General features: G+C 45.6%; 1 protein-coding gene across 1 annotated transcript; it reads left to right on the top strand.

The window, feature by feature from the left end:
- The first annotated feature begins 9040 nt into the window (after positions 1 to 9040).
- Positions 9041 to 21034, top strand: LOC126252706 (cuticle protein 18.7-like). The gene is made up of 3 exons (XM_049953609.1): positions 9041 to 9089; positions 16713 to 16999; positions 20323 to 21034. The coding sequence occupies exons 1-3, from the start codon at positions 9041 to 9043 to the stop codon at positions 20923 to 20925; spliced, it is 939 nt and encodes a 312-aa protein (XP_049809566.1). The 3' UTR covers positions 20926 to 21034.
- Positions 21035 to 27971: the final 6937 nt, after the last annotated feature.

Below are 27971 nucleotides of genomic sequence, written 5' to 3'. Positions count from 1 at the left end.
GCTGCATCAAACCAGTCTCAGGACTGAAGACCACAACAACAACAACAACCCCAACGGATACTTTCGTTGGACGACCCACATTGATTTCTGCTGCTATTTCACACAGTGTTACTTGTCTGCCAGCACGACAACTCTAAGCAAACGCCGCTGCTGTCGGTCGTGAAGTGAAGGCCGTCGGTCACTATGTTGTCTGTGGTGAGAGGTAATGCATGAAACGTGGTATTCTCGACACACTGTTGACCCTGTGGATATCGGAATATTGAGACCCCTAACGATTTCCGAAAATAAATGTCCCATGCATCTAGATCCAACTACCATTCCGCATTCAAACTCTGTCAATTCCTGTCGTGTCATAATCGCGTCGGAAACACTTTCACACGAATTAGCTAAGTACAAAAAGACAGCTCCGCTACTGCACTACCGTTTTGTAATTTCTGTACACCATACTACTGCCATCTGTGTTTGTGCATACCGCTACCCCACGTGCATATCGCTACCCCTCGGTGTAGAAAAAGTAACACAAGTCTTTGATTACCATTTCTGTAGTAGCTCACTGTGCTTTTACGCATCCATCGCATTCGATAAAAGAAGATGGCGCTACTGAAGACACTGTGATTGTATTCAGAAGAAACGAAAGCAGTGCTCATCATGTTACCTAGGTTTACCTGTAACGTGGTTTTCTCATATAACCTCAGGCAGACCCAAGAAACGATTATGAAAGAGATCAAAATGGTTCAAATGGCTCTCAGCACTATGGGACTTAACATCTGAGGTCATCAGTCCCCTAGAACTTAAAACTACTTAAACCTAACTAACCTAAGGACATCACACACATCAATGCCAGAGGCAGGATTCGAACCTGCGATCATAGCAGTCGCGCGGTTCTAGACTATAGCGCCTAGAACCGCTGGGCCACACCGGCCGGCCAAAGAGATCAATGTTGCCGCACTATCACAGATTAAATCCATCTGTAACAATGTTAAGGAGCAGTAGAAGTGATCATTCGTGTCATCCTTCATTCCCGGTAATCCATGTCTCAGACTACATCAGAGGTGCAATAGTGTAACAGTTTGTTACCTGGAATGTGTAGTAATACAGAACGTAACACCCTCTCCACCATGTGTCTTACGCTCAGAGGGTGTGACAGCAAGATGATTTGTAGTATTTAATACTCGAATTTTTAGCACTCGCCGACTGATTAAGAACTGAGGCGCTGTGATAGAACTAGACTTGCTATTTTTATGAATTCTTTTTCGTCATACAGTTTCATATCATGTGCCACTCAACAGTTGTTCAAGATCGTAGCAACTTTCCTACGAATATTTAAAATGGATACGCTACAGGGAGTAGTTCTAACAACGAACCGAAAGCGTGTCAGCCACGACAACAATCGTCGAAAGAGCTCGAGCAGAAGTGCTGCTGGAGTGTAATAATACTTGCCACACATGTAGTCCTTTATTGTCGACACAGCCATAGTTACTTCCTGTATTGTTAGTAAAAATGAATATGCTCTCCTGTCCCAAGTACGGAGATTAAACAACGTATATTACGAGAAGCTGCACATCATCACACAGCACTTTGCCGCATACAACACTTTTGGCGCTCTACATATTTGCTCTAATGAATTTATTGGTAATATTTCTGTTTAACATGAACTATGAAGTGTTTTATTAGTTTCACGTGTTACTTGTACGTTGTGGGGTGTAAAACGCGCAGCACGTATTTGTCAGGTCGACAGATATAATACGCAGGCGCTCGACGATTGTCAACCGGAACAAGAATTCTGAAGCTATACTACAAGTTCTACGGCGATTATGATCTTACAATGATATAAATATTTCTATATTCAATGTCATCTTTGTCTCAGAATGTACTCTGTCTCTTCTTGGCCACTCTCGAATCGAATTTCTTTTTATGGAAGCAATCAAGACCCATTAGTTGTTTAGATTTTCATATCATTGGGGAAAATAAACCATCCGAAATTCTCCTGTGAAAAATAACTAATATTCATTGAATGTTGCACATCACCTTAAATATCCAAGAAAAACATTATAAAATTTTAATCAACTCGTTAGATACATATGATAAGTTATTTAATATTGAGAAATGCTTAGAGTCAGAAGCTTATCTTTGGTTTTATATCACTCCGACGACATGGATTTACAAAAGACTATTTTGGTAGTCTAATGATCTCAAAGTGCTTTAAATTATATTTGCTCAAAAGTACACAGTCCTGTTATCTGGGATATCCTATGTTGTATTAATGTTGAAAAATATACTATACAAAAAAAACTTTTTACAGGTACTGAGATAAAACAGGGTGGACCTAACTAATTTGGACTTGCTAAATCTAAAAATTCAATTACAGTTTCGCCATCACCCTTAAATTTTTTGTTACGGTGGCTTTTAAATGCCTATATCTAAAAACAGAGACTAGGGCGGTCTACACTAAAGTTAGAACTGTATAACATACTTAATGCCTAAAACTATCTTACTCTAGTGGCACAGACCTAATGTACATTTTTTAAGAAAAATTGTAACAATCATTTGCTCGATTATGATGTTGATGGTGGAGGGTTGAGTCTTTTTGATGAGAACTTCCTTCTGTGGGATATATATCCTTCACGCTTCAAACACCAACAGTAGTCACTTAACATTGAAGGTTTCCATCTACCTTTCTAGTGGCTTTCCATTCGCAAAATGTCCTGATGGAAGCTTTCTCCGTGTTCGTCACTAACCAATTTTGTGGGGAAGAAATCTAAATGCGAATGAAGGAAGTGCATTTTTTGTGACATTCTGCATACAAGATTTTTATAGTTCTCTAAAAGAATTCCCACTAATATGTCACTGTTTTCTGCCCTTGTATTCCCTACGAAACCCCCAACCACATCCTTAAAAGAACGCCAGGCTGCACATTCTAACTGACTTATTTTTCTTCGATGTTCTTAACATGCATTAACTTCCTAATTTGTGGGCCAATAAAAAGCCCCTCTTTCAATTTGGCTTCACTTAATCCAGGGAACACTTCACGTAGATACATAATACCATTAGCATTTGTGTCCATTCCCTTGACAAAATTCTTCATAAGTCCTAGTTTAATATGCAGTGAGGGAAGGAAAACATTTTGAGAACCCACCAAAGGTAAATATTTCACATTTTCTCTCCCTGGAGTCAATTTCTCTCGTAGTGGCCACAGTTTAACCGTTTAATGTTTATCTGTTGACGGCTGTCCCAAGTACAAAGGAATCAGCAATACTTTGTGAAAACACTTTGTAGACCAGTTAGTAAACCAATTACCTTAAGATCACCACATATTTTCCAATTTTCTCCCTTATACTTAATAGCTTCTGATAAATTAACGTAGTTCTCTTCCATAGTCACAGAGTACTCTACAGTCCAGATGGAAACGTATTACTATTATGCAATAGTACAGGCTTCAGACTTGTCGTGGAAGCGTCAATAAACAAACGCCACTCAGCAGCATCGTATGGTATGTTTAACTGTTTCATTTATCCTACTACATCACTACAAGCACAAACGTTGCCCACCATACAGTAATATGCCATCAGATCTTTATTACTTTGCCTAAAGTGAGTAATTCTTGTTCCTTCATTAAGTAAATTCCATTGCTTAAGACATGAAGATAAAATTTCTGTATGCTCCTTGGATAAGTATAAATCACGAACTAGGTCATTCAAGTCTGCTTGTGTAATTAAATGTGCTCTTTGTTCTGGAGAGTGCTCCTCTTCCCTTGATTGACATTGTGCTTCCTCAATTTTGTAGATTCATGATCAGAATTAGGAACTTCTTCCCACACTAGTGGAGGAGTTGGAACTGGGATTTCTTCGCCATGGGGAACAGGTCTAATTGCTGAGGGCAGGTTTAATTGATGCAAAATCAGTTACATTAGTCAAACAGGAGTAGCAATCATCAACATGATTTTGAGGCACTAGCCAGATCATTGGTATGCCATTGTGCTAGTTTACAATTCCACCTAGTGCAAGTTATGTGAGGTGCCCAATCTGTATCCTGATCTTCCAGTTGCCATTTGAAGTGTAAGTGATACGACGTCTTCAGTAAGTCAGAAATTGGTTGCCTATGTTTCCTTGTCGTGAATTCACCACATTTATAACAAACTGAATCGGGATGATGTGTACATCCACGTTTTGATTTCTTCACGTTGTATTTTCAATGCCTACAAAACACTTTTCTCTTGAATGAACTTAGCCCGATCAATTCCTGAAATATAAAAGAAAAATTCAAAGAATTGAGATAACATAGAAGGAAGAGTAAGCGAATGTATGTGACTGGAGGGTTTAAATACACTAATGTTAGATATTACACTATAAAATAGTCCACATTAAAATTAAGAACAAAAAAGGTCACTGCACTAACTTTTATCACACCCCCGTGGTGTGTTCCTCGCCCTTGCCTTCGGTTCGACTTAGCACAGGGCTCGAAGGACTCAGTCTCTCCAGAGGCCTTCCGCCGCCGCTTTTATTCCCTCCTGGCCACGTATCAGGGCTCTGGAATTGTTTACACTGACGGTTCGATGGTTGCTGGTCTTGTCGGTATGCGCTAACTCTAGGAGACCATTCCGAAAAACGTTCCTTGCCGGATGGCTGCAGCGTTTACACTGCTGAGCTGGTCGCCATCTTTCGCGCCCTAGAGTATATCCGCTCCTGCTCAGGTGAGTCCTTCGTTATCTGTAGCGATTCCCTGAGCGGTTTACGAGCTCTCGACCAGTGTTTTCCTCGTTCTCGTCTGGTGTTGGCTATCCATGAGTCCCTGCATACTCTTGCGCGTTGCGGCCGCTCTGTGGTCTTTGTGTGGACCCCCGGTCACGTCGGTATCCCGGGCAATGAACGTGTTGACCGCCTGGCCAAACAGGCCACCAGTGAACCCACCCTGGAGATTGGCCTCCCGGCGACTGATTTGCGGGCACTATTACGCCGCAAAATTTTCGATTTCTGCGACACTGAATGGCGCAACCTGCCCGTGCCAAACAAACTCCGTCGTATCAAGGAGACGACGACTGTTTGGCGGTCATCCATGCGAGCCACCCGCAGGGACTCAGTAGTCCTTTGTCGGCTCCGCATTGGCCACACCCGACTGACGCACAGTTATTTACTGTGTCGTGAGGATCCACCTCTTTGTCGTTGTGGGGCGTCCTTGACGGTGGTCCATATTCTGTTGGAGTGCGCCCTTTTAACTGTGCTCAAGCAGACTTTTGCGCTGCCTGATACGCTCCCTGCGCTTTTATCTGACGACTCTACCATAGCGGACTTAGTTTTGCGTTATTTGGGCAGGGGGATTTTATCGCTTAATGTAAATGTGTGTGTTTTTTGTGTTGATTCTGGCCTATGGCCTGCGATTTTAGTCTGCTTTTTTAATGCGTTTCTCGGTGGTTGACTTTTCCCTTTTTTCTCTATGGTCGGCCAACCACCGTCACACTTGGTGTGATTTTAATTTGTTTTGTCTGTTCTTTGTCGGAGTATTTCTTGTCCTGTGTCGTCTGCCGTCTTTCCTGTTGTTCGTTTTTATTCTCTTTGGGTGGTTTTAATTTATTTTTGGAAAAAGGGACCGATGACCGTTGCAGTCTGGTCCCTTTAATCCCATAAACCAACCAACCAACCAACACTCCCTTCAAAGACAAAGCACTTCAAAATTATACAGTAAATTTAACTATGTTTTATAACTTGCATGTCATAACTTTTAATCCTGAGGTGATGGACACTTTCTGATTTCAGATTTTATGTCACATTACAATATAGAATCAAGTTTTATATGTACTTTGTCTGTACCAAAGCCACTGTCGACTAGTGATATTTGTTTCAAAAGACAACGATTTTGATGAGTGCGTGTTGAAACAGCGTTGCTGACTGTTTGAACGAAGGAGAAAACAAGTAACTGTAGTTTATGATCATTTCGGAAAGGGTCCGTACAAAAAAAAATTGCTTTTTTTCTTCCTAAATTGAGACAATACTGCACATATTTACCAATTTGATTTTACAGACTCAAATTGTATCAATGATCAGAGAAAGCTGTGTTGGTGACAGTCGTAACGTCACAAACTTTGTTTCGAAATTAACTCGCTGACTGCGAGCTTCTTGACATTTGCTCTGTAAGGTATACATTTACTAACGAAATATTTGTGTCGGACAGGGACTTGATCATGGATTTTCGGCTTATCGCGAGCGACCACTTTGAGCGGGTTCGGGCCTCAGTTTGGCAAAAATTTTTGTATGTTACTATTGGGCAGTAGATCTTTATCTAATACAACTCATGTCCAGAAATTCGAAGTCAGTGAATTAATTGCGAAGTATTTCTGAAAGCTGTGTATCGTTAACAGAGTCTGTTCTTTGAGACATGAATGTAAATAAACTATATTCCATGTAGTCCTTTCATAAACAAAGAGCCCGTTTCACTAGAAAAAACCATTCGATGTGAGACTTCTTTGACTGGCTAAATAGATACAAGAAACTTAATACAGGAAGGGGTCAGATGACTAGAGATCTCGACGGTGGTTTCTTAGTTTCCCTGGTTTTAGTCATTTCTTAAGAAAGCTTATGATGTTGCAGCTGCTAGTAATAGTACTGTAGAAACCTGCATAAAGACACTTACCTTTACTTCACGTCCATGGTCACAAATTTTTATGTCGTGAGACTACCGGTATCAGTCTATAATTATTAAATTTATTAAACAGATCTGAAGATGGTGATTGTAGACCGAAACCGGTAGTCTGATGACATAAAAATTTGACTGGCTGTTTTTATAAAACAGAACTGAAGATGGATATCATAGACGAAAACCGGTAGTCTGAGCACATAAAAACCATAGACGTAAAGTAAAGGAAATTTATTCTATTTTTGGGTCACTGTTCAATTCGCGACCATGTCGCAGCTTGTGAAGCCTGTATAAAGGTCCCCAGTATATACTATCTGATCAAAAGCATCCAGACACCCTGATGTAATCCGGAATTCACCAGCACATTTCACAACAGGCAGACCCATTCCAAAAGACGCAGGTGTGGAACAATGTGTTGTCATTAGAGAAGCGGTAACAGCAGGATAGTTCAAATGGCTCTGAGCACTATGGGACTTAACATCTGAGGTCATCAGTCCCCTAGAACGTAGAACTACTTAAACCTAACTAACCTAAGGACATCACACACATCCATGCCAGAGGCAGGATTCGAACCTGCGACCGTAGTGGTCGCTCGGTTCCGGACTGTAGCGCCTAGAACCTCTCGGCCAAACAGCAGGATATGTCGGTCATTAGAGATGAGTAACTTTAGGCATCCGACATCACCTGGGTGACAAATTCGTCATGGACACTTCCACACTTCTAAACGTCCCCAAGTCGACTGTCGCTGACATGCTTGCGAAGGAGAACTGCGAAGAAACAACCACAGATAAACCGAGACCAGACGAGCATTAAGTACCGACGATCAGGAACCATCGAGTATTGCGGAAGCTGGTTGTAAAAAATCGCATGAAATCAGCAGAAGGAGTCTTTCTCGAGTGCCAAACTGCCACCAGCAGTCCATCTGGCACAATGAGTCTGTGTACGAAGTTAAAAGAATCGGGCAGCTCCTCGTAAATCACACATTTCTGTAGCCAGTTCTCAGCGACGCCTGAATTGGAGTGAAGAGCGACACCAGTGGACAGTGGATGACTGGAAACGAGTGATTTGGACTTATGAATCTCAAAGTATCCTGTGGTAAGTCGATGGAAGGGTTTGAGTTTGGTGAATGCCTTGAGGTCGTTACCTACCATCACATGTAGTGCCAAACGGGTACAGGCGGTGTGGTGTATGGTACGGGGATGTTCTTCGTGGTTATGGTGTGGTCCCTTTATTGCTCTTAAGAAAACGCTAAATCCGGAACGATATGAACACATATTTATAGAAGAGACAGAGTAGATCCGACGAGTGCACCGCGCTTCGTTACAGGATCATTTAGTAATCGCGAAAGCGTTACGGAGATGATAGATAAACTCTAGCGGAAGACTGTGCAAGAGAGACGCTCAGTAGCTCGGTACGGACTTTTGTTGAAGTTTCGAGTACATACTTTCACCGAGGAGTCAAGCAGTATATTGCTCCCTCCTACGTATATCTCGCGAAGAGACCATGAGTACAAAATCAGAAAGATTAGAGCCCTCACAGCGGCATACCGACAATCTTTCTTTCGACGAGTAATAGGAGACTGGAATAGAAGAGACAACCGACAGAGGTACTCAAGGTACTCTCCGCCCCACACCGTCAGGTGGCTCGCGGAGTGTAGACGTAGATGTAGATTGGTACTGAGTACAGTAGAGCAATAGCTCAGAGATGACGACTGTATAAGCAAGACAACGCGGTCGACTAATTAAGCAGCAGCTCTGAGGACATTTGTGGACAAAAAAGATGGCTCTGAGCACTATGGGACTTATAACATCTGAGGTCATCAGTCCCCTAGAACTTAGAACTACTTAAACGTAACTAACCTAAGGACATCACACACATCCATGCCCGAGGCAGGATTCGAACCTGCGACCGTTGCAGCAGCGCGGTTCCGGACTGAAGCGCCTAGAACCGCTCGGCCACACCGGCCGGCGTTTGTTGACAGTAACATTCCTGAAAGAAACTGATCTGCCCAGAGTCCCGACATGAACCCAATGGAAAGCCTTTGGGATCCGTTAGAACGTCGACTTCAATCAAGACACCAGCGCCCAACGTCACAACCTTCTCTGGGTTTGGCGCTTGAAGAGGAATAGAGGTCATAAGTCGAAGAGTGGATACACCACACATTAATGTCCACCAATGGGTGCCCTGATACTTTTGATAATACGGTGTAGAAGTACACTGGCGATCAAGAAGTGTTCAGTTCCGCGGGAAAAAGGAAGTGACGAAATTCCCTCTGGCAGAGGCAGGCAGTTCCCCTTCGCGAGGACGAATGCCGCTCAGGGCCGTCTGAACGCCGCGCCAGAGTGGAGCCTCCGCCTGCACACCTGGGCGGGGCGTGCCCGGCTGGCTACCGCTGGCTGAGGAGGGCCTCGTGATGTGGCGGCGGCGGCGGCGGCGGCGGCGGCGGCGGCGGCGGCCGCTACGTGCGCAAACTGGTCGCTGCTGCTCACCTCGTGGCGTATGTCTGATGCATAACACCTGACCGGCTTTTCCCGCTGTACTTCCTCGACGTTGTCGGGCACAATATACACTACTGGCCATTAAAATTGCTACACCACGAAGATGACGTGCTGCAGACGCGGACTTTAACCGGCCGGAAGAAGATGCTGTGATATGCAAATGATTAGCTTTTCAGAGAATTCACACAAAGTTGGCGCCGGTGGCGACACCTACAACGTGCTGACATGAGGAAAGTTTCCAACCGATTCAAATGGTTCAAATGGCTCTGAGCACTATGGGACTCAACTGCTGAGGTCATTAGTCCCCTAGAACTTAGGACTAGTTAAACCTAACTAACTTAAGGACATCACAAACATCCATGCCCGAGGCAGGATTCGAACCTGCGACCGTAACGGTCTTGCGGTTCCAGACTGCAGCGCCTTTAACCGCACGGCCACTTCGGCCGGCTTTCCAACCGATTTCTCATACAAAAACAGCAGTTGACCGGCGTTGCCTTGCGGAATGTTGTTGTGATGCCTCGTGTAAGGAGGAGAAATGCGTACCATCCCGTTTCCGACTTTGATAAAGGTCGGATTGTAGCCTATCGCGATTGCGGTTTATCGTATCGCGACAATGCTGCTCGCGTTGGTCGAGATCCAATGACTGTTAGCAGAATATGGAATCGGTGGGTTCAGGAGGGTAATACGGAACAACGTGCCGGGTCCCAACGGCCTCGTATCAAATAGTTCAAATGGCTCTGAGCACTGTGGGACTTAACTGCTGTGGTCATCAGTCCCCTAGAACTTAGAACTACTTAAACCTAACTAACCTAAGGACATCACACACATCCATGCCCGAGGCAGGATTCGAACCTGCGACCGTAGCAGTCCCGCGGTTCCGGACTGCGCGCCTAGAACCACTAGACCACAGCGGCCGGCGGCCTCGTATCACTAGCAGTCGAGATGACAGGCATCTTATCCGCATAGATGTAACGGATCGTGCAGCGACGTCTCGATCCCTGGGTTAACAGATGGGGACGTTTGCAAGACAACAGCCATTTGCACGAACAGTTCGACCACGTTTGCAGCAGCATGGACTATCAGCTCGGAGACCATGGCTGCGGTTACCCTTGACGCTGCATCACAGACAGGAGCGCCTGCGACGGTGTACTCAACGACGTACCTAGGTGCACGAATGGGAAAAAGTCATTTTTTCGGATGAATCCAGTTTCTGTTTACAGCATCATGATGGTCGCATCCCTGTGTGGCGACATCGCGGTGAACGCACACTGGAAGCGTGTATTCGTCATCGCCATACTGGCGTATCACCCGGCGTGATGGTATGGGGTGCCATTGGTTACACGTCTCGGGCACCTCTTGTTCGCATTGACGGCACTTTGAACAGTGGACGTTACATTTCATATGGGTTACGACGTGCGGCTCTAACCTTCATTCGATCCCTGCGAAACCCTACATTTCAGCAGGATAATGTACGACCTCATGTTGCAGGTCCTGTACGTGCCTTTCTGGATACACAAAATGTTCGATTGCTGCCCTGGCCAGCACATTCTCCAGATTTCTCACCAATTGAAAACGTCCGGTCAATGGTGGCTGAGCAACTGGCTCGTCACAATACGCTAGTAACTACTCTTGATGAACTGTGGTATCTTGTTGAAGCTGCATGGGGAGCTGTACCTGTACACGCTATCCAATCTCTGTTTGACTCAATGCCCAGCCGTATCAACTCCGTTATTACATCCATAGGTGGTTGTTCTGGGTACTAATTTCTCAGGATGTATGCACCCAAATTGCGTGAAAATGTAATCACATGTCAGTTCTGGTATAATATATTTGTCCAATGAATACCCGTTTATCATCTGCATTTCTTCTTGGTGTAGCAGATTTAATGGCCAGTAGTGTTCACTGAGATGACAGCAGTCGTGGGATACCTCCTAATATCTTCTCGGACGTCCTTTTGGCCGGCGTAGTGCAGCAACTGGACATGGCATGTTGTAACACTTTCATGCCGATGTGCTCTTTGACCATTTATTATGGTATATACTTGCTTTTATCTTTATGTAAATTTATATGTACACGATGTATGAATTAATTTGTTTATTTTGCTGTGTAATCAGTTACGTATATTATGTAAATATCGCTGAGTAATCGCTGAGGGAATGTTAGGGAAACGTTAGGGTTTTGACAACGAATAAGTATCGTTGGAGTAGCGGCGTCTCTGGACGCGGGAGGAAGTTACGTCAGAGAATACTGTATTCAAACATTATGAATCACCTCGAAGGGAACGATCTATTGATACGTAATCAGCATGGTTTCAGAAAACATCGTTCTTGTGCAACGCAGCTAGCTCTTTATTCGCACGAAGTAATGGCCGCTATCGACAGGGGATCTCAAGTTGATTCCGTAAGGGGCCTCCCGGGCAATGGCGTCAAACGCTCATTTCATTTTTTCTTAAATGTTTCAAATTATTTCCAACATATTAACTACATTCTTCCCTAAAGATTTCGCTCTTCAATTTCCCAACATCTCATTACTTGATCTACCGCATTTTTTTAATAATGTTTAATCTTATACCATATGGCTTTACAATATTTCGTGACACAACAGAACGGTTATTTATTGCGAAATAAAGTGACTGGCATCATTTTACATGCATATTGTGTCAGGCCTCAACTTTTGATGCTGCCAGAACATTGTCACACAATCTTGGGTCTTTTCGTCGAATTCAGTCAAGCATAATCTAGGCACCGACTTAGTTTCTTAACGCAATGTGAATTGAATTTCCGTCTCCGATAGATGACAGTGAATGACAGCAGGACCATGTTTGTGCTCTTATGGTAGAGTACAGAAATAACAGGATGCGGTAGGGTTCCATTTCGTTGCACCACGTAGTCGACTGCCCACGCGCAGTTTCAAAGTTTAAAAGTATTATACTAAGGAACGAAGTGAGAGCTTTTGTTAATATCTGAGTGAATTCGAGGATCAGACGTAAGAATATCTATCAATATTCTGGCTGTTCGCAACGCGATAAGATTCCATGAATTCGAAAGGAAGATATCGCCAACCTTAAGAAGTTCTCCTCGTACCTAAGGTTAGGAGGAAAAAAAAAATCTCCGCCAGAGCAGGACTTGGAAGGTCCAATGGCACCGACCGGCCGCCGTGTCATCCTCAGGCCACAGTCGTCACTGGATGCGGATATGGAGGTGTGTGTGGTCAGCACACCGCTCTCCCGGCCGTATGCCATTTTACGAGACCGGAACCGCAACTTATCAATCAAGTAGCTCCTCAGTTTGTCTCACAAGGGCTGAGTGCACTCCGCTTGCCAACAAAATGGTTCAAATGGCTCTGAGCACTATGGGACTTAACATCTATGGCCATCAGTCCCCTAGAACTTAGAACTACTTAAACCTAACTAACCTAAGGACATCACACAACACCCAGTCATCACGAGGCAGAGAAAATCCCTGACCCCGCCGGGAATCGAACCCGGGCGTGACTTGCCAACAGCGCTCGACAGACCGGATGGTCACCCATCCAAGTGCTAGCCCAGCCCGATAGTACTTAACGTCGGTAATCTGACGGGAACCTGTGTTACCACTGCGGCAAGGCCGTTGGCACGTAAAGTCAGTAATAATGTCGAAGTCATCTATTCAGCCTCTCGATGACCATAAGTACCCCGAAAAGGAAGACGACGGAGATAAATCCAAAACATTGAATCTATTGTTCTGGAGTTGTTTCACTGCCGGTGGTGTTAATACGTTACCTCCTTTCAGTCATCGCATGTACACCGATACGGCAGATATTGAGATAAAGGACCACAGAATAGAAATTAAACTGAAATCACTCAATGGGGAAAAGAGATTTGGACCAGATGAGATGACTGTGAGTGTCTACAGAGGTTACGGGAAAGAGCTTGCTCTCCTTCTGGCTCCAGTTTACCGTAAGTTGATGGAACAACGAAGCCTACCAAACGAATGGAAAGAAGTAGAAGGAATTCCCCTTTTCAATACAATCTCCTGTATAAAAACCTACATGGATTCCGTAAAAAAAGATCTTGCGAAATGCATCTTGCTCTGTTCGTGGATGAAATGTACAGGGCCGCAGACAAAGAAGCCTGAATTGCTACAGTGTTCCTCGACTTCCGGACAGCATTCGATATCCGTTCCTCATTCTCATTTTGAGCAAAATAAGAGCTTCCGGAATATTTTACCAGGTTAATGACTGGATGTGGAGGTTGATGAGAGATGGAACTCATTAAGTAATTTTTAACATGACTAAATGGACAGATGTAAAAGTAATGTCCGGAGTGCCTCAAGGGAGTGGTATGGCACTATTACTGTTTACAATACGTATGTGATCTGATGCATAACGTTGGAAATTCCATGACGATTTTTGCAGAAGTTGTTGTCTACAGGAAGGTGGTATCCTAGCAGATGACCTGCAGTGAAATACAAGAAGACTTGCGGAGGATCGATGGTCGGCAGAGCGCCTCGCACTTAATCCTGATGCCCGCAGCTCGTGGTCGTGCCGTAGCGTTCTCGCTTCCCACGCCCGGGTTCCCGGGTTCGATTCCCGGCGGGGTCAGGAATTTTCTCTGCCTCGTGATGGCTGGGTGTTGTGTGATGTCCTTAGGTTAGTTAGGTTTAAGTAACTTCCTGGCAGATTAAAACTGTGTGCCCGACCGAGACTCGAACTTGGGACCTTTGCCTTTCGCGGGCAAGTGCTCTACCATCTGAGCTACCGAAGCACGACTCACGCCCGGTACTCACAGCTTTACTTCTGCCAGTATCTCGTCTCCTACCTTCCAAACTTTACAGAAGCTCTCCTGCGAAACTTGCAGAACTAGCACTCCTGAAAGAAAGGATATTGCGGAGACATGGCTTAGCCACAGCCTGGGGGATGTTTCCAGAATGAGATTTTCACTCTGCAGCGGAGTGTGCGCTGATATGAAACTTCCTGGCAAGTTTCGCAGGAGAGCTTCTGTAAAGTTTGGAAGGTAGGAGACGAGATACTGGCAGAAGTAAAGCTGTGAGTACCGGGCGTGAGTCGTGCTTCGGTAGCTCAGATGGTAGAGCACTTGCCCGCGAAAGGCAAAGGTCCCGAGTTCGAGTCTCGGTCGGGCACACAGTTTTAATCTGCCAGGAAGTTTCAAATCAGCGCACACTCCGCTGCAGAGTGAAAATCTCATTCTGGAAACATCCCCCAGGCTGTGGCTAAGCCATGTCTCCGCAATATCCTTTCTTTCAGGAGTGCTAGTTCTGCAAGTTTCGCAGGAGAGCTTCTGTAAAGTTTGGAAGGTAGGAGACGAGGTACTGGCAGAAGTAAAGCTGTGAGTACCGGGCGTGAGTCATGCTTCGGTAGCTCAGATGGTAGAGCACTTGCCCGCGAAAGGCAAAGGTCCCGAGTTCGAGTCTCGGTCGGTCACACAGTTTTAATCTGCCAGGAAGTTTCATATCAGCGCACACTCCGCTGCAGAGTGAAAATCTCATTCTGGAAACATCCCCCAGGCTGTGGCTAAGCCATGTCTCAGCAATATCCTTTCTTTCAGGAGTGCTAGTTCTGCAAGTTTCGCAGGAGAGCTTCTGTAATGTTTGGAAGGTAGGAGACGAGATACTTGCAGAAGTAAAGCTGTGAGTACCGGGCGTGAGTCGTGCTTCGGTAGCTCAGATGGTAGAGCACTTGCCCGCGAAAGGCAAAGGTCCCGAGTTCGAGTCTCGTTCGGGCACACAGTTTTAATCTGCCAGGAAGTTTCATATCAGCGCACACTCCGCTGCAGAGTGAAAATCTCATTCTAGGTTTAAGTAGTTCTAAGTTCTAGGGGACTGATGACCATAGATGTTAAGTCCCATAGTGCTCAGAGCCATTTTTTGAGCCACTTAATCCTGAACGGCAATGAAGTTACCGTTTCGTGGGTAAACATGCACAGAGATCCATTACTGTTCGATTACGTTATTGGCGAAAACAGTAGACACATTAACAACAGTAAAATACCTAGAAGTTACTCTCTTGCGTTCGAGAAACTTAAGATTTATAGAAATGATGGCCTTAAAGCAATTGGTTTCAATCATACTTAACAAGCAGAATGTAAAAAGTACTTCTGAATAATTCAAATAATGTTCGAAGGACAAAAGATTTTAGTTGCTGTCGAGAAATCCCGGAGTCCCACAGCTTTAACATTTGGACTGATTTCTATTCTACATATGAATCGTCTGCCATTTGATCAAGCAGAATTGGTACTTTTTGCATATGGGACTACGACATAATAAATCAGATTGGTGACAAAACAACCCAAGAAATTGTAAATGATGTTTTTCAAGGATTATCAAGTGGTTCTCTGAAAATGGCCTCCCTTAATTTGGCTAAGATACACTATATTTAGTTTCGTACAAAAAATACCAACAGCAGTTGTAAAACATGAAAAGGAGTAATATTGATGAAAATTTGAGCTGGAAGAAATATATATTGTATTGTATTGTATGGAAGTCAGGGCCTAGAAACGACGGAGAGCCTTCGTCCCCGCCGTAGCCCTCAGTGGTTCACAACCCACAGCAGGCTACAGCAGTCCACTCACCCCACCGCCGCCCCACACCGAACGCAGAGTTATTGTGAGGTTCGGTTCCCAGCGACCCCCCCCCCCCCCCCGCGTAACTTCTCAATGTTTGCGTGGTAGAGTAATTATGGTGTAAGCGTATGGGCTCGTGTCTGCGCAGCAGTCGCCGACGTAATGTAACTGAGGCGGAACAATGGAAACCAACCCGTATTCGCCGAGGCAGACGGTAAACCGCCTTAAAAATCATCCACAGGTTGGCCGGCACACCGGACCTCGACACTAATCCGCAGGGCGGATTCGTGCCCTGGACCGGCACGTCTTCCCGCTCGAGAAGCAGCGCTCTAGACCGCGCGGCTAACCGGGCGGGCAAAGAATATATAACCGAGATGTTCAAACCATTAAAATACTTTTGCTTTTCTTTTAACTGCAAGAGCGCTTGGAAATAAACTAATCATCCACTTGACATACTTTGCATTAGCAATAGCTTTATTCATACTAACACCGTTTTTACAAGGATATTCTACTTGTCAAGTTATTACAATTTAAGAACAAGAAACATATCGTAATTGAGATATGCAAACATTTACTTCTTTGCAGGTCTAGTTTGACAAATGTGGGGTACGTAATCGGCCACCCCAGCATTTCCCTCAACTAATTTATGGAATCCACAGAAAACCTAAATCAGGATGGCAGAACGAAGACGGGAGCTACCACCCTCCCAAATACAAGGCCATTCTGTTTCAAACAGTGCTACCTCATTTGGTTCACCTCTAGTGCGCAATGCTGCTTTAAAAAGAAATTATTTCATAATGTAATCAGCTAGTGCTGTTCCGTTCATTCATTTCTCACTTCAGTTTACTGCACACAGAACACACATACATAAATAACTGACATCCGACGTTTTCTAATATACTGTAGTGTGTGTTGATATGAACTGTAATAACGTATGTATTGCTAAATGTGGATAGCTAAATTTGTAGTACAGATTAGAGTCTGCTGCAGGTGTATTTCCTGGCCGCATTTTCTGTGCTGCTCTGCAGGTGTTGCGGCTCGGTTTTCCTGGCTGACCGGAGGCGTCGCGGCCGAGCTTTCGCCCCCCCCCCCCCCTTCCGGCGCCCTTGCTCGTAATGGGGAGCCGGCGGGCCGACCCGGGCCGGCGGTCTGGCCGAAGTCCGTCGCCGAGGCGTCAGCGGTAGCCCTTCCCGAAGGACGCCTCTCACGGCCGCCGCGCCTCTCCGTATATATACGGGGCGCGCTGGCCACGCCGGTACAGTTCAGCAGCCGCACCACCTCCACCACCACCACCAGCAGCAGCATGAAGGTCCTGGTAAGTGGACACGCCCCCTTCATCGCTAAATGAGGCGCACGCATAGCATACTTCTTCCAGCAAATATCAATAGCTTAGGTGGTCGGGTGGAACTTCACCCACATCTAAATCTGCTTCTGCGTCTACACTCCGCAAGCCACCTTATCGACGGCAGAGGGTCCTTTTCGTAAAACTGTAACTTACGACATATTTGCGTGTTCGAATCTCTCTAGCCTAGTGTTTATGGTCTCTTCTCGAGATACGTGTAAGACGGAGCAATATGTGAGCTGTCATTTCTACGAACGCACACCTTGAAGTAGAACTTCTCTCTTGCGGCTTCTGCCACTGCAGCATCTTTGTGACCCTTTCGCGCTTACTACATGCACCTTTTACGAAACTCGCTGCTCTTCGTTGTTTTTTTGTCTATTTCCTCTATCAATTCTATCTGGCATGAATCCCAGGCTGACAAGCAGTACTCAAGTATCGGTCCAAAGAGTGTTTTGCAAGGTACCTCTTCTCTGGGTGGTGTGGGTGGACTACACTTCCTGACGATTCTTCCGATGAATCTGTCTGGCATCTGCCTTACTTGCAGGTAGTTTTATGTGGGCGTTCCAATTTACTTCACTCATTGCGCATGCCCTTAGGTAGTCAATGAATGTGACTGCTTTCACTGATTGTCCTGCAGGCATATAATCATGCAACAATCGATATTAGTGTCTGTTCAGGCAGAGTACGTAAAATTACTTTGTGTCGTGTGTAAGCCGCCAGTCCTCGTACCAAGCATCGATCTTCTGCAGGCCTTTATATATTTCGTTACAGTTTCCTAGTGCTGCGATCTCTGTGTATGCAACAGCATCCTGATAGAGCTTTCAACGTTGTCCACTCGGTCGTTCACATGTTTTGTGGAAAGTAATGGCCTACAACACTCCATTAGTCTACGCCTGAAGTTATTTTTACATGACACCCTGTGTTATCTTTACGACGAACTCTTCAATCAATCGAACCGCTGAACCGCTTAAATGATATTCCGTACGATCGTACGCGGCGGTGCGGGGCTGTGTCAAACTGCCATCTGGAATTCAAGGAGAACGGTATCAACCATGGCACCGCTATGTACTGCTTTGTGAGACTGGTGGACCGAAGTAGCGAGCTGATTTTCAACCATCGTTGTTTCAGAATCCATGATTGATTCGTACGAAGACATTCGGTCTCTGTAACTGTCATAATACGACAACAAATTTCACAATCCTGCAACACATAACATCAGCAATATAAGCCTGCACAATTATGCGTCTGATCAACGAATCTTCTTGAAATGGGAATGATCTGCGCTCTCTTCCTATTACTTGGAACGTGTCGGTCCTCGAACAACCTACAGTAGACTGCTGCTAGAAAGGAGCAAGTTCTTCTGTAAACTTTGTTTACAGCGCCAGAGATATCCTTCTAGATTCTGGGGAATTTTCTGTGTTTAGCAGTTTCACTTGAATTTCTCTCCCGTAGATACCTGTCATACTGACGCTGGTAAAAAGATTTGAAGGAGGAACCACCGAACGATATTCCTCATTGAACCACTTTTGGAAAAAAAGTCAAGAAATCTAATGTTCGAAGTTTTTGGCGTTGTATACCAAGGGGGAAGACGCATCTACTTCAAAGACAGTCGTTGTGAGATTTGAAACAACTACACTTTATTGCACGAATACAAGATGCAATGAACGAGGGAATGGAACACGGAGTTCACCCAACAGCGTAACAATACCGTACAAATCTTGGAAAGCAACTCGTTGCTCAGAGTAGAGTAGTCGACTGAACAGGCACCAACAAACCAAGCTGAGTCCATTTCAGAGAACAGAGTATTACAACAGAGCTCGTGTTGACGTTTCTCAGGTAGATCGTGATGGTAAACAGCACTGTTTATAATGCCATAGTGGATCCCCTTTATCCCAGGTATGAGGCGACAGGCCGCGGCGACGTAACACGGCATGGCCTGTGACGTCGTCGCTTGGTTCAAGTCTGGCGGTGTGGGGCCCCTGCCGACACACCACCCCAATACCCGCGCAACTATCACTGGTCGGTCTGCACTGCTGCATACTAAAACGACAACAGACGTAAAGCAAAGAAAGAAATGACGTCTTCGTCCTTAAGGAGAGGTGTCATTGTTGGTCTCTTCGCTATGAGGACGATTCAACCTCCACCAGAAGTATTTATGTGAGCAAACTAATTCGCAATATACAAGTTTTCTTTTTCTTCAAATCACTTCACTTTGACCTATGTAGCTTTCAGTCATGTGTTACACGCCTTATCCTTAGGCTAAAAACTTTGGTTTTGCTAACACGTGGCAAGCAAAGAACTCAGTATTTCAGCATTTCTCTAGGGGAAACTTTTCCACAGTGGCTGGCACCGCTAGGAATTTCTGAGGGGAAAGAAGACCACACTGCGACTTCCGTGCATCATCATTACAACAAGATCTGCTCCCACAAGGTGCTGCAGCACACTGTGAAGACCTCTGATGATTCCAGTGCTAAAATATTCCTTTTGGCACCAAGAAAGTCTAAGAATTCAAATATATAGTAGAGCTTAAAAGACATTACAGTAGCAGTGTTTTTGCTATATAATCATAAACCATTAATCCCAAAGTAAGATTAATCGTGATGGTACAAAAGCTTAGATATTTGATGATCTAGTCAAAATTGGCCCTCAAGAGGCGCCAAGCATATGAGACTCCAAGGGATCTAGCCTTAATCCGTTTATAAAGAGGTATATGCTACTGAGTAATTCGCCGTTTAGCTAAAACTGAGTTCAGGCCTCAACTGGAGGATTATACTGTGACATGAACATGTATGTCATGAGGAATTACTGATTGCTGCTTTATTCTGGAATCTTTGCATATGGATCTTGAAATGCAGTGAAATAAAGTAGCAATTATGTGAGCATATCTGCTCTTACCAATGCATACCAACCCAGTTACAATTAAATCATAAAAAGTCTACCAGCCAGATACTAATGTGTCAAGATCATTTGGACTGGAACAAGTTGGAGATAGAAGAATGTTCAAGTGGCTCTGAGCACTATGGGACTTAACATCTGAGATCATCAGTCCCCTACAACTTAGAACTACTTAAACCTAACTAACCTAAGGACATCACACACATCCATGCCCAAGGCTGGATTCGGACCTGTGACCGTAGCTGTCGCGCGGTTCCGGACTGAAGCGCCTAGAAATGAAAAGCCACCGGATAGAAGAATGTATATAGAAACTATGTCTGAGCTGTCAGCAGAAGTGAGAAACGCCATTCAAAAACGAGGAGCTCCTCAGTATTGTCAACTTCATTATTGTTGTTTACCAGGTCGTCCTGAGCGCCGTCCTGGCCGTGGCCCTCGCCAAGCCCGGCTACCTGGGAGCAGCTCGCGCCATCGCCGCCGCCCCCGCTATCGCCGCCGCCCCCGCACTGGCCTACGGTGCTGCTCCTGCACTGGCCTACAGCGCTGCCCCCGCCGTCGTCGCCGCCCCCATCCACGGCGGATACGCCGCCTACGGCCCTGCCAACATCGTCGTCGGAGCCGACGGCATCCCCCTGGACACCCCTGAGGTGGCCGCCTCCAAGGCAGCCCACCTGAACGCCGTGGCTGAGACGCGCGCTCGTGACGCCATCGTGAACAGCGCCGCCATCATTGCCTCCGCCCCCGCCATCGCCGCCGCCGCCCCCGCTGTCATCGACGCCAGGACCGTCGCCGCCCACGCCATCGCCGCCCCGGCCCTCCGCTATGCTGCTGCCGCCCCCGCCGTGGCCTACTCCGCCGGCCACCCTGGGTACGCCGCGTACGGACCTGCCAACATTGTGATCGGCCCTAACGGCGTGCCTCTGGACACCCCTGAGGTGGCTGCTGGCAAGGTGGCCGACGCCGTCGCCCACCTGGAGGCTAAGGTCCGAAACGGCCTGATCCTCTGAACTGTCACGAATATCTTGACAAACTGCAAAAGTGTCTGTCGAAGATTTGGGCTACAACATTTTGGACTACTTGCTGTGATATTTAAATAAACTGCTGTGTACGAAGATACTTCATATTTCTTCATTTGCTTTCCTTGCATCTTACGTGCAGGAACGCCAAAATTCAGATGTAATACTACCAGTTCCCTTCTCCCTCCTGTATGCATGTTCAAATTCAGTAATTATGTTACTTTTACATAAGTTTGATATTCAGGTTCTTCTTATAGGACACTACGAGCTGGACATGTACCCCAATATTTAGTGAATTGTATCCAGAAACGAATTCGATTACTTGTTGTGGATTGGCAGGAGGCAACCCACGGAGTTTGGAGGAAGCCGAAAGGCACGCGTTTAAGCTCACGCTGGCTGGCGTGAGAACAGGACAAGGAATTCAGACTTCAGAAAAAAGGTGGTACTTGGTGTAATACTTAACTTTAATCCATCAATGTTGAACGTAGCTCTTGTCTGTACATTCTTTACAATATCAATAGCAACTGATAATGGCGCCTTGCTAGATCGTAGCAAATGACGTAGCTGAAGGCTATGCTAACTATCGTCTCGGCAAATGAGAGCGTATTTTGTCAGTGAAACATCGCTAGCAAAGTCGGTTGTACAACTGGGGCGAGTGCCAGGACGTCTCTCTAGACCTGCCGTGTGGCGGCGCTCGGTCTGCAATCACTGATAGTGGCGACACGCGGGTCTGACGTATACTAACGGACCGCGGCCTATTTAAAGGCTACCACCTAGCAAGTGTGGTGTCTGGCGGTGACACCACATTACTTATTGCTGATACTTGAGGAGATTTAAAGCACTGCCGAATAGGTCGCTAGTAAATGTTCACTTGCTGTTCAAAAATTCTTATTTATTGACGTAATTTGGTCACATCGCTCGAGCTAAGGCCACACTAAAAGCAGAGACACTACCCATTGATCTTAAACATTACATACAAAAATATTTCGATTAACTAACGTGTGTCGTAATTATTCTGCCCCAGAGCTCAACCTCCTACAGGCCGTTGGCATCACATTGTGTCCGCAGATCCATCGACCTCCGACAGGCTCAACTGATGGTATACACACACACACACACACACATATTGCTCGTTACAAAGAGAGAGTCCCGTTTTCCAAAGTGCAGCGGAATAGTTCACTGGCGTAGCGCGTACATCGCGTTGGAGCAGCATTTAAATCGCAGCGGACGTATGAAGTCTCGTGAAGCCACAGCAAATCATCAGTAGGTAACTTGAACCTGTTACGTAGTGTACCACTGCAACATTATTTTCTATCCTGAACCTTATACGACAAATGAATTTTGTTTCTGGGTTCTCCTTAAGCAGTACACTACTTGTTCGGAAGTATCTGGACACCCGTATGTACTGAGCAACTGACCGCTAGATGTCACGGAAGGCGGACACGCCAGCACAAGATGAAGTAGAAAGAATTGTTTCGTCTGTAGAGAAGGAGTAACAGTAGAGTAGATTGGATCGGAGAATTCAAGGGACCTCAAACGTAGATTAGTTACTGGATGTCACCCGAATATAAAACTCATGAAGTACATTTCAGCCCTTCTAAAGATGCTTGAGTCGACTGTTGATGATGTGAATGGGTGGAAACACAAAGGGACAACCACACTTAAACCAAGACCGGGGAGACATGTAGTGACGGACAGCGATCATCAAGCATTCCTGACAGTGGTCGTTAAAATCGCTTAAAATCAGCTTTAAGAATCAGCCGTGAGTTCCAGAGTGCTAACAGCGCTCCATCTAGCGCAATGACTGCACGTAGGGACTTAAAAAGAATGGGTACAGTGGTCGAGCAGCTGCTCATACGCCACACATTTTCATAGTTAGTGCTAAGCGACGCTAAAGGTGATGTAAAGAATGACACCAGTGAGCCGTGTGCGACTCGTGTTCGTGCCGTTTATTACTTGACATCTTGTCTTTGCGGTACCGCCGTCCCGTTTCTTATTCGATTTACTGGCGTCACTAAGTTGCTGGCCTGCCTGCCCGTGAGTGACAGCAGCAGCGCTATAGACTGTCATACTGTCTTTGGAGCGACCACTTGTACGAGGGGCGTTCAGAAAGTAAGCTCCGATCGGTCGCGAAATGGAAACGACTACGAAAATCCGATAAAGCTTTGCACAGATGTGTTGGTTAGTGTCTCTAGTATAACCCCAGTTAGCATCACGTCGCTCTTCTCATTTCGGAGCTCGCAGTGAGTGCGTAAAGATGTCTAGAAAATAGTGTCTGCCGCCAAGTATGAGGGCCTGGTGAGAAATTTCGCCTGAAGCTATGCAGCTAACATTACATAACTGTCGTGCTGTTTCTTCTTCAAGACAATTCTCAGCCGCATTCTGCAGGGGCAATGAAGATGCTCCTGCATCGTTTTCAAATGGAAATGTGAGATTACCCACAATACAGTCCGCAATTGTCTCCCCCTGAGTTTCATCTCTGGTCACATGAACCGCTGTCTTTGAAGACAACATTTTGACACAGACAACGAGGTGTAGGCCAGCGTGGAGAATTGGCGGAAAGCACTGGCGGCTGCCTTCTATGATGAGGCTATTGAAAAGTTGGTACAACGCTATGACAAAAGTCTAAGTCAGAACGGCGACTACGTAGAGAAGTAGCTGAAAGGTGTAGCTAATTGTTACAAGTAAAACATTTCTGATGTTCACTGTGGTTTCAATTTGGCAATCAATCGGAGCTTACTTTCTGAACAGGCCTCGTATTTCCGGGTCGTGGTGTGCGACGAGTTCAGTCGGGATTGAGAACCAGTGAGGCCCACATAGCGAGTACTCGCCCGACCGTTTCCAGACCTCTTCAGTTGGTCATCTTGCGGGACGTGGGTCGGTTCAAATGGTTCAAATGGCTCTGAGCACTATGGGACTCAACTGCTGAGGTCATTAGTCCCCTAGAACTTAGAACTAGTTAAACCTAACTAACCTAAGGACATCACAAACATCCATGCCCGAGGCAGGATTCGAACCTGCGACCGTAGCGGTCTTGCGGTTCCAGACTGCAGCGCCTTTAACCGCACGGCCACTTCGGCCGGCGACGTGGGTCGGTTCCTTATTTATGCGGAGATGTCGGGTGGCCAATAGCCAAGTGTTCACTCTGCATGGTTGGGTCCGAGCCAGTGTCTCCGGGTCGTCGTACGTCCGAAGGCAGTCGCGACGGACCAGCAGTGAGATCCAGACAGCCATGACTCGCCCGATCCTTGCCGACACAAATGAATTGAGTGGGGGCGATCTTGGTTGGTTGTTCGTCACATTGGACGACTTGTATTTGGTCGCCGACCGCTTCTGGGTTCTCTGTGTGTGTCGACTTGTGAGTCGTCCTTGTCGTTCCACAGTGACCGTTTTAGTATTGTTCGAGTTGTTTGTGGAAGTGTTCCGCGGGACCGTGTGTAGCTTGTGTGGTTTTGACTGAGCAGTTATTTAAATGCTGCCTGTGTGCTGGATTGGGTGAGTCGGTTGGGACGGAGCAGCAAGCAAGTCTCCGCGGCACAAGCCCAGGGCCTTTCCCTCGTCGTGTTGTTGCTGTCCAGCACGGTGTGTAGTTCGACAGCCTTTTAAGTTGTTTGGTTCATATTTGCTTGGAGTGGTTATTGTTTCCCTGTCTGTTTTTAGACGGGAATTTATGTAGGCGTAGGGCTGTTCGTATTCTCGTCCTCGGTCGGTATTCTCCATCGTTGTGCCGTTGGTCGGACGGAAGAGAATTGGTTAAATTGTTGGTCAGTCCTTGGGCCGTCTCTAGTTTTGATTGCCATCCGATTACCTAACTTGAACTCTTGGCTGCCTTGTCTGACTTGTTGTTCAGGCCCTCAGCCGTTGTTTTAAATTTGTTTGTGGCCTTCAGCCGAGCAATAAGTTAATCAGGTTTCGGCCGTTCTGTTGTAAGTTTAAAGAGAAATTTTCTTGCTTAAAAATTGTTTATTAATGTGCCTTAATTATAGTTGTCGTTCAGACGCGTAGTGTAGGCCTTCAGCCGTTAACTGTTTTCATTGCATGTTTTTTAAAGGAAAAAGAATTACCTTCTATTTTTAATAATATTGCTTTGATTTCTGAGCCATGCCTTCATCCGTTCTTGTGTTTGCTGTGTGGTTTTGGGCCTTCAGCCCAGAAAGCATCTCAAGTTTTCTTTAACTAGGCCTTCAACCGTATTGTTTAGTTGTGATCTTTTAAGCCAATGTGTAAATAAGTTGTTCCTAGAAAAATAAAGTTGTGTGTTTGATAGTGCAACTCACAGTAACTGTTACGTCCCCATCCACAACGTTAACCTTATCTTGTGCGCTCTCTGACTACCTACCAACCAGGTTTCAACTAGTAAGCAGTGGGCGAAAAAACGAGTGATTTCGAGTGATGAATCACGCTATACACTGTCATTCGGATGGAAGTATTTGGGTTCGGCGAGTGTCTCGAGAACATTACATGCCATCAAGTGTAGTGCCAACGCTGAAGTAGAGAGGTGGTGGTACAACGGTATCATGGGTTATTCGTAGTCAGAGTGTGGTCTCTGTACTGTGGTTGAGAAAACGCTAAATGCTGGAGGATATCAAAACATTTTGCAACATTACGTACTGTGTAAAGCAAACTAACAGTTCGGAGAGGATAATTATTTGTATCAGCATAACAATGCAACCTGTTATACAGCAGCATCTGTGAGGCAGCGGTTTGTGGGCAGTAGCATTCCTTAAAAGGACTGGCTGGCCCAGAGTTCGTACTTGAACCCAATGGAACAACTTTTGTGGTGAGGTAGACGTCGCTCCAGATCCTGGCGATCTTCTACAGTTTGGCTCTTGAGAAAGAATCGGCTGTCAGTCCTCTATACATAGACAACTCACTGAAAGAGTTCCCAGGAGAGCTGAAGCCATCATAAAGACGGACGATGTGCACATACCGTGTTAATGCTCACTAATAGATGTCTGCATACGTTTGATCAGACAGTTTATGTCCAATCTGCACAAATTTATGAAACGACTCAGAGATGTAAGACTAGAAAGAAGGATGTCAACTCTATGGTAAAACACTGTCAGTCAAATTAATGTGACAACGTATCAAAAGCCTGAATAGGCACCTTTTGCAGCACGTACTTGCAGGCGGAGAACCAGTGAGGTTCCGGAAGGTACCGACAGGGATGTGTAGCCATGTTGACTCCAATGTCCTGTTCAGCAGCGCTAGGTGTCTCGGTTGAGGATCCATGGCGCGAACAACGCGTTAGAGGTGGTCTCACAGATTCTCGACTGGGTTTAGAGCCGGGCCGTTCGTTGGATAGGGGAGTACTGTAAACTCATCCCGGTGCACTTCGAACCAACACGTACACTGCGAGCTGTGTGACACGTTGCTTTGTCTTGCTGATAGACGCCATCGTGCCGAGGAAAAAACAAACTGCATGTAGGAGTGGATCTAGTCCCCAAAGAAGCATGCATACTTCTGTTGATCCACTGTACCTTCCAGAGTGAGGAGGTCAGCCAGGGAATGATAGTAATACATTCCCCAGATCACAGCCCTTCCTCCTTGGAGGTGGACCCTTTCGACGATTGTTCCAGGGCCGCATACGTCAAGGCCACCTGTCCGATGGAACATAAAACGTGATTCACCTGGAGAGGCCAACTGTCGCCACTCAGATGGCGTGCAAATTCCAGCCTTCGTTGTCGACGAACAGCAGTCATAACGGGTGCATTAACTAGGCGGTGAAGGCTCATATGCTGCATGGTTGGTGAGGACATGCAACTGGCAGCCCCTTGGTTCATCTGGGAAGTCAGCTGCTTGACAGTTGCACGTCTGTTCTACGGTACATATCTCCACAGCCTTTACTCACTCCTGTAACTATGGATTGCGTTGCGCCACAGTTGCCTCAACCCAGGTTTTGGATAGCTCCCTTTTTCCATGCATGATATGCCTTAACCATGGTGGCACGTGAACGATCTACAAACTTAGCTGTATCGAAAATATTCCATCCTTGGCCTGAAAGCAAAGGATCATGCACTTTTGGACGTCAAATAAATTCCACATTATTACCACGATTGCACTGTTATGTGCGTCTGTCTGACATGCTTTATACCCTCCACTGCAAGTGCTGCCACCTACCGTCTGCGATTGGTTATCACACGATGATGGGCGGGGGTCACGTTAATGTGGATGAACCGTGTAACAATGTTTGTGAAGGCCGTAACCAGAGTGACTGAGGAATGAGGAACTAAGTACATGAGACATTCTAAGAACCACTGTAACAAAATCATCCAGACAATTTACACCAACTACCATTGTGAAACTATGTGTTCCCACAACAAGAGGAAATTACGAAAAAGAGATTAATACGCAAGAAGCTGAATAAGTAATTAGATGTGCAAAATACAAATGAAAAACTGGTAATAATCGTTAACAGCTGAGTAATAGTGTCGTTGGAAAGTGGGGGATTATTACTGGAAAAGGAGTTAGTTGCATCGAAGAGAGGGAGTTAGAATGAGAAGGAGATTTGTGTTCTTTGAAAGGTTTCAATCGTTAGTGCGTATAGGCATTTTACAAACTTGAAAAGAAATAGTATGATCAAAATACGCTGGCTAATACGGAAACATATCCACAGCTCTACACAAAGACAGATATAAATACATAAACCACATACTGGACTCTGGATTATATGGAGGCACAGATACGGACATAGACTGTTAGAAGTAAAGATGATTGGGCGCGTAAAAGCCAAACCAGGATAGGAGTAGAGAAATGACGATAGGGTCACGTAGACGTTTAAGAAAGATGTGAAATATTCAGAACAAACAAAAAGTGATTGTAACGTCAAAGAACATCCAAGATTATTTATACGGAACTTCTATATCATGTAAGTAGCATAACATCTTTGATTACAAAATAACAGACACAATACTGTTGAGACACGTCTTTTAGCAATTCCTCGCATCCTCCCCGCTCAGGACGACGTCCAGAGTTATGGCCAGCAGTACAGACCTGGTGAGGTGTCTTCCATCGGCAGCTACGAGGATGGCAGTGCT

Source organism: Schistocerca nitens, chromosome 4 (assembly GCF_023898315.1).
Source record: "Schistocerca nitens isolate TAMUIC-IGC-003100 chromosome 4, iqSchNite1.1, whole genome shotgun sequence".
NCBI lineage: Eukaryota > Metazoa > Arthropoda > Insecta > Orthoptera > Acrididae > Schistocerca > Schistocerca nitens.
Note: the sequence above shows the minus strand (reverse complement) of the source record. Positions and strands in the feature narration are given on the sequence as shown.

Bases quoted from the DNA above. Each gene is read 5' to 3' on its own strand.
- LOC126252706 (XM_049953609.1), top strand. From the start codon at position 9,041: ATGTGGCGGCGGCGGCGGCGGCGGCGGCGGCGGCGGCGGCGGCCGCTA. The intron at 9,090-16,712 runs GTGCGCAAACTG...GCTGCTCTGCAG, and splicing joins GCGGCGGCGGCGGCCGCTAC to GTGTTGCGGCTCGGTTTTCC. The intron at 17,000-20,322 runs GTAAGTGGACAC...GTTGTTTACCAG, and splicing joins GCAGCAGCATGAAGGTCCTG to GTCGTCCTGAGCGCCGTCCT.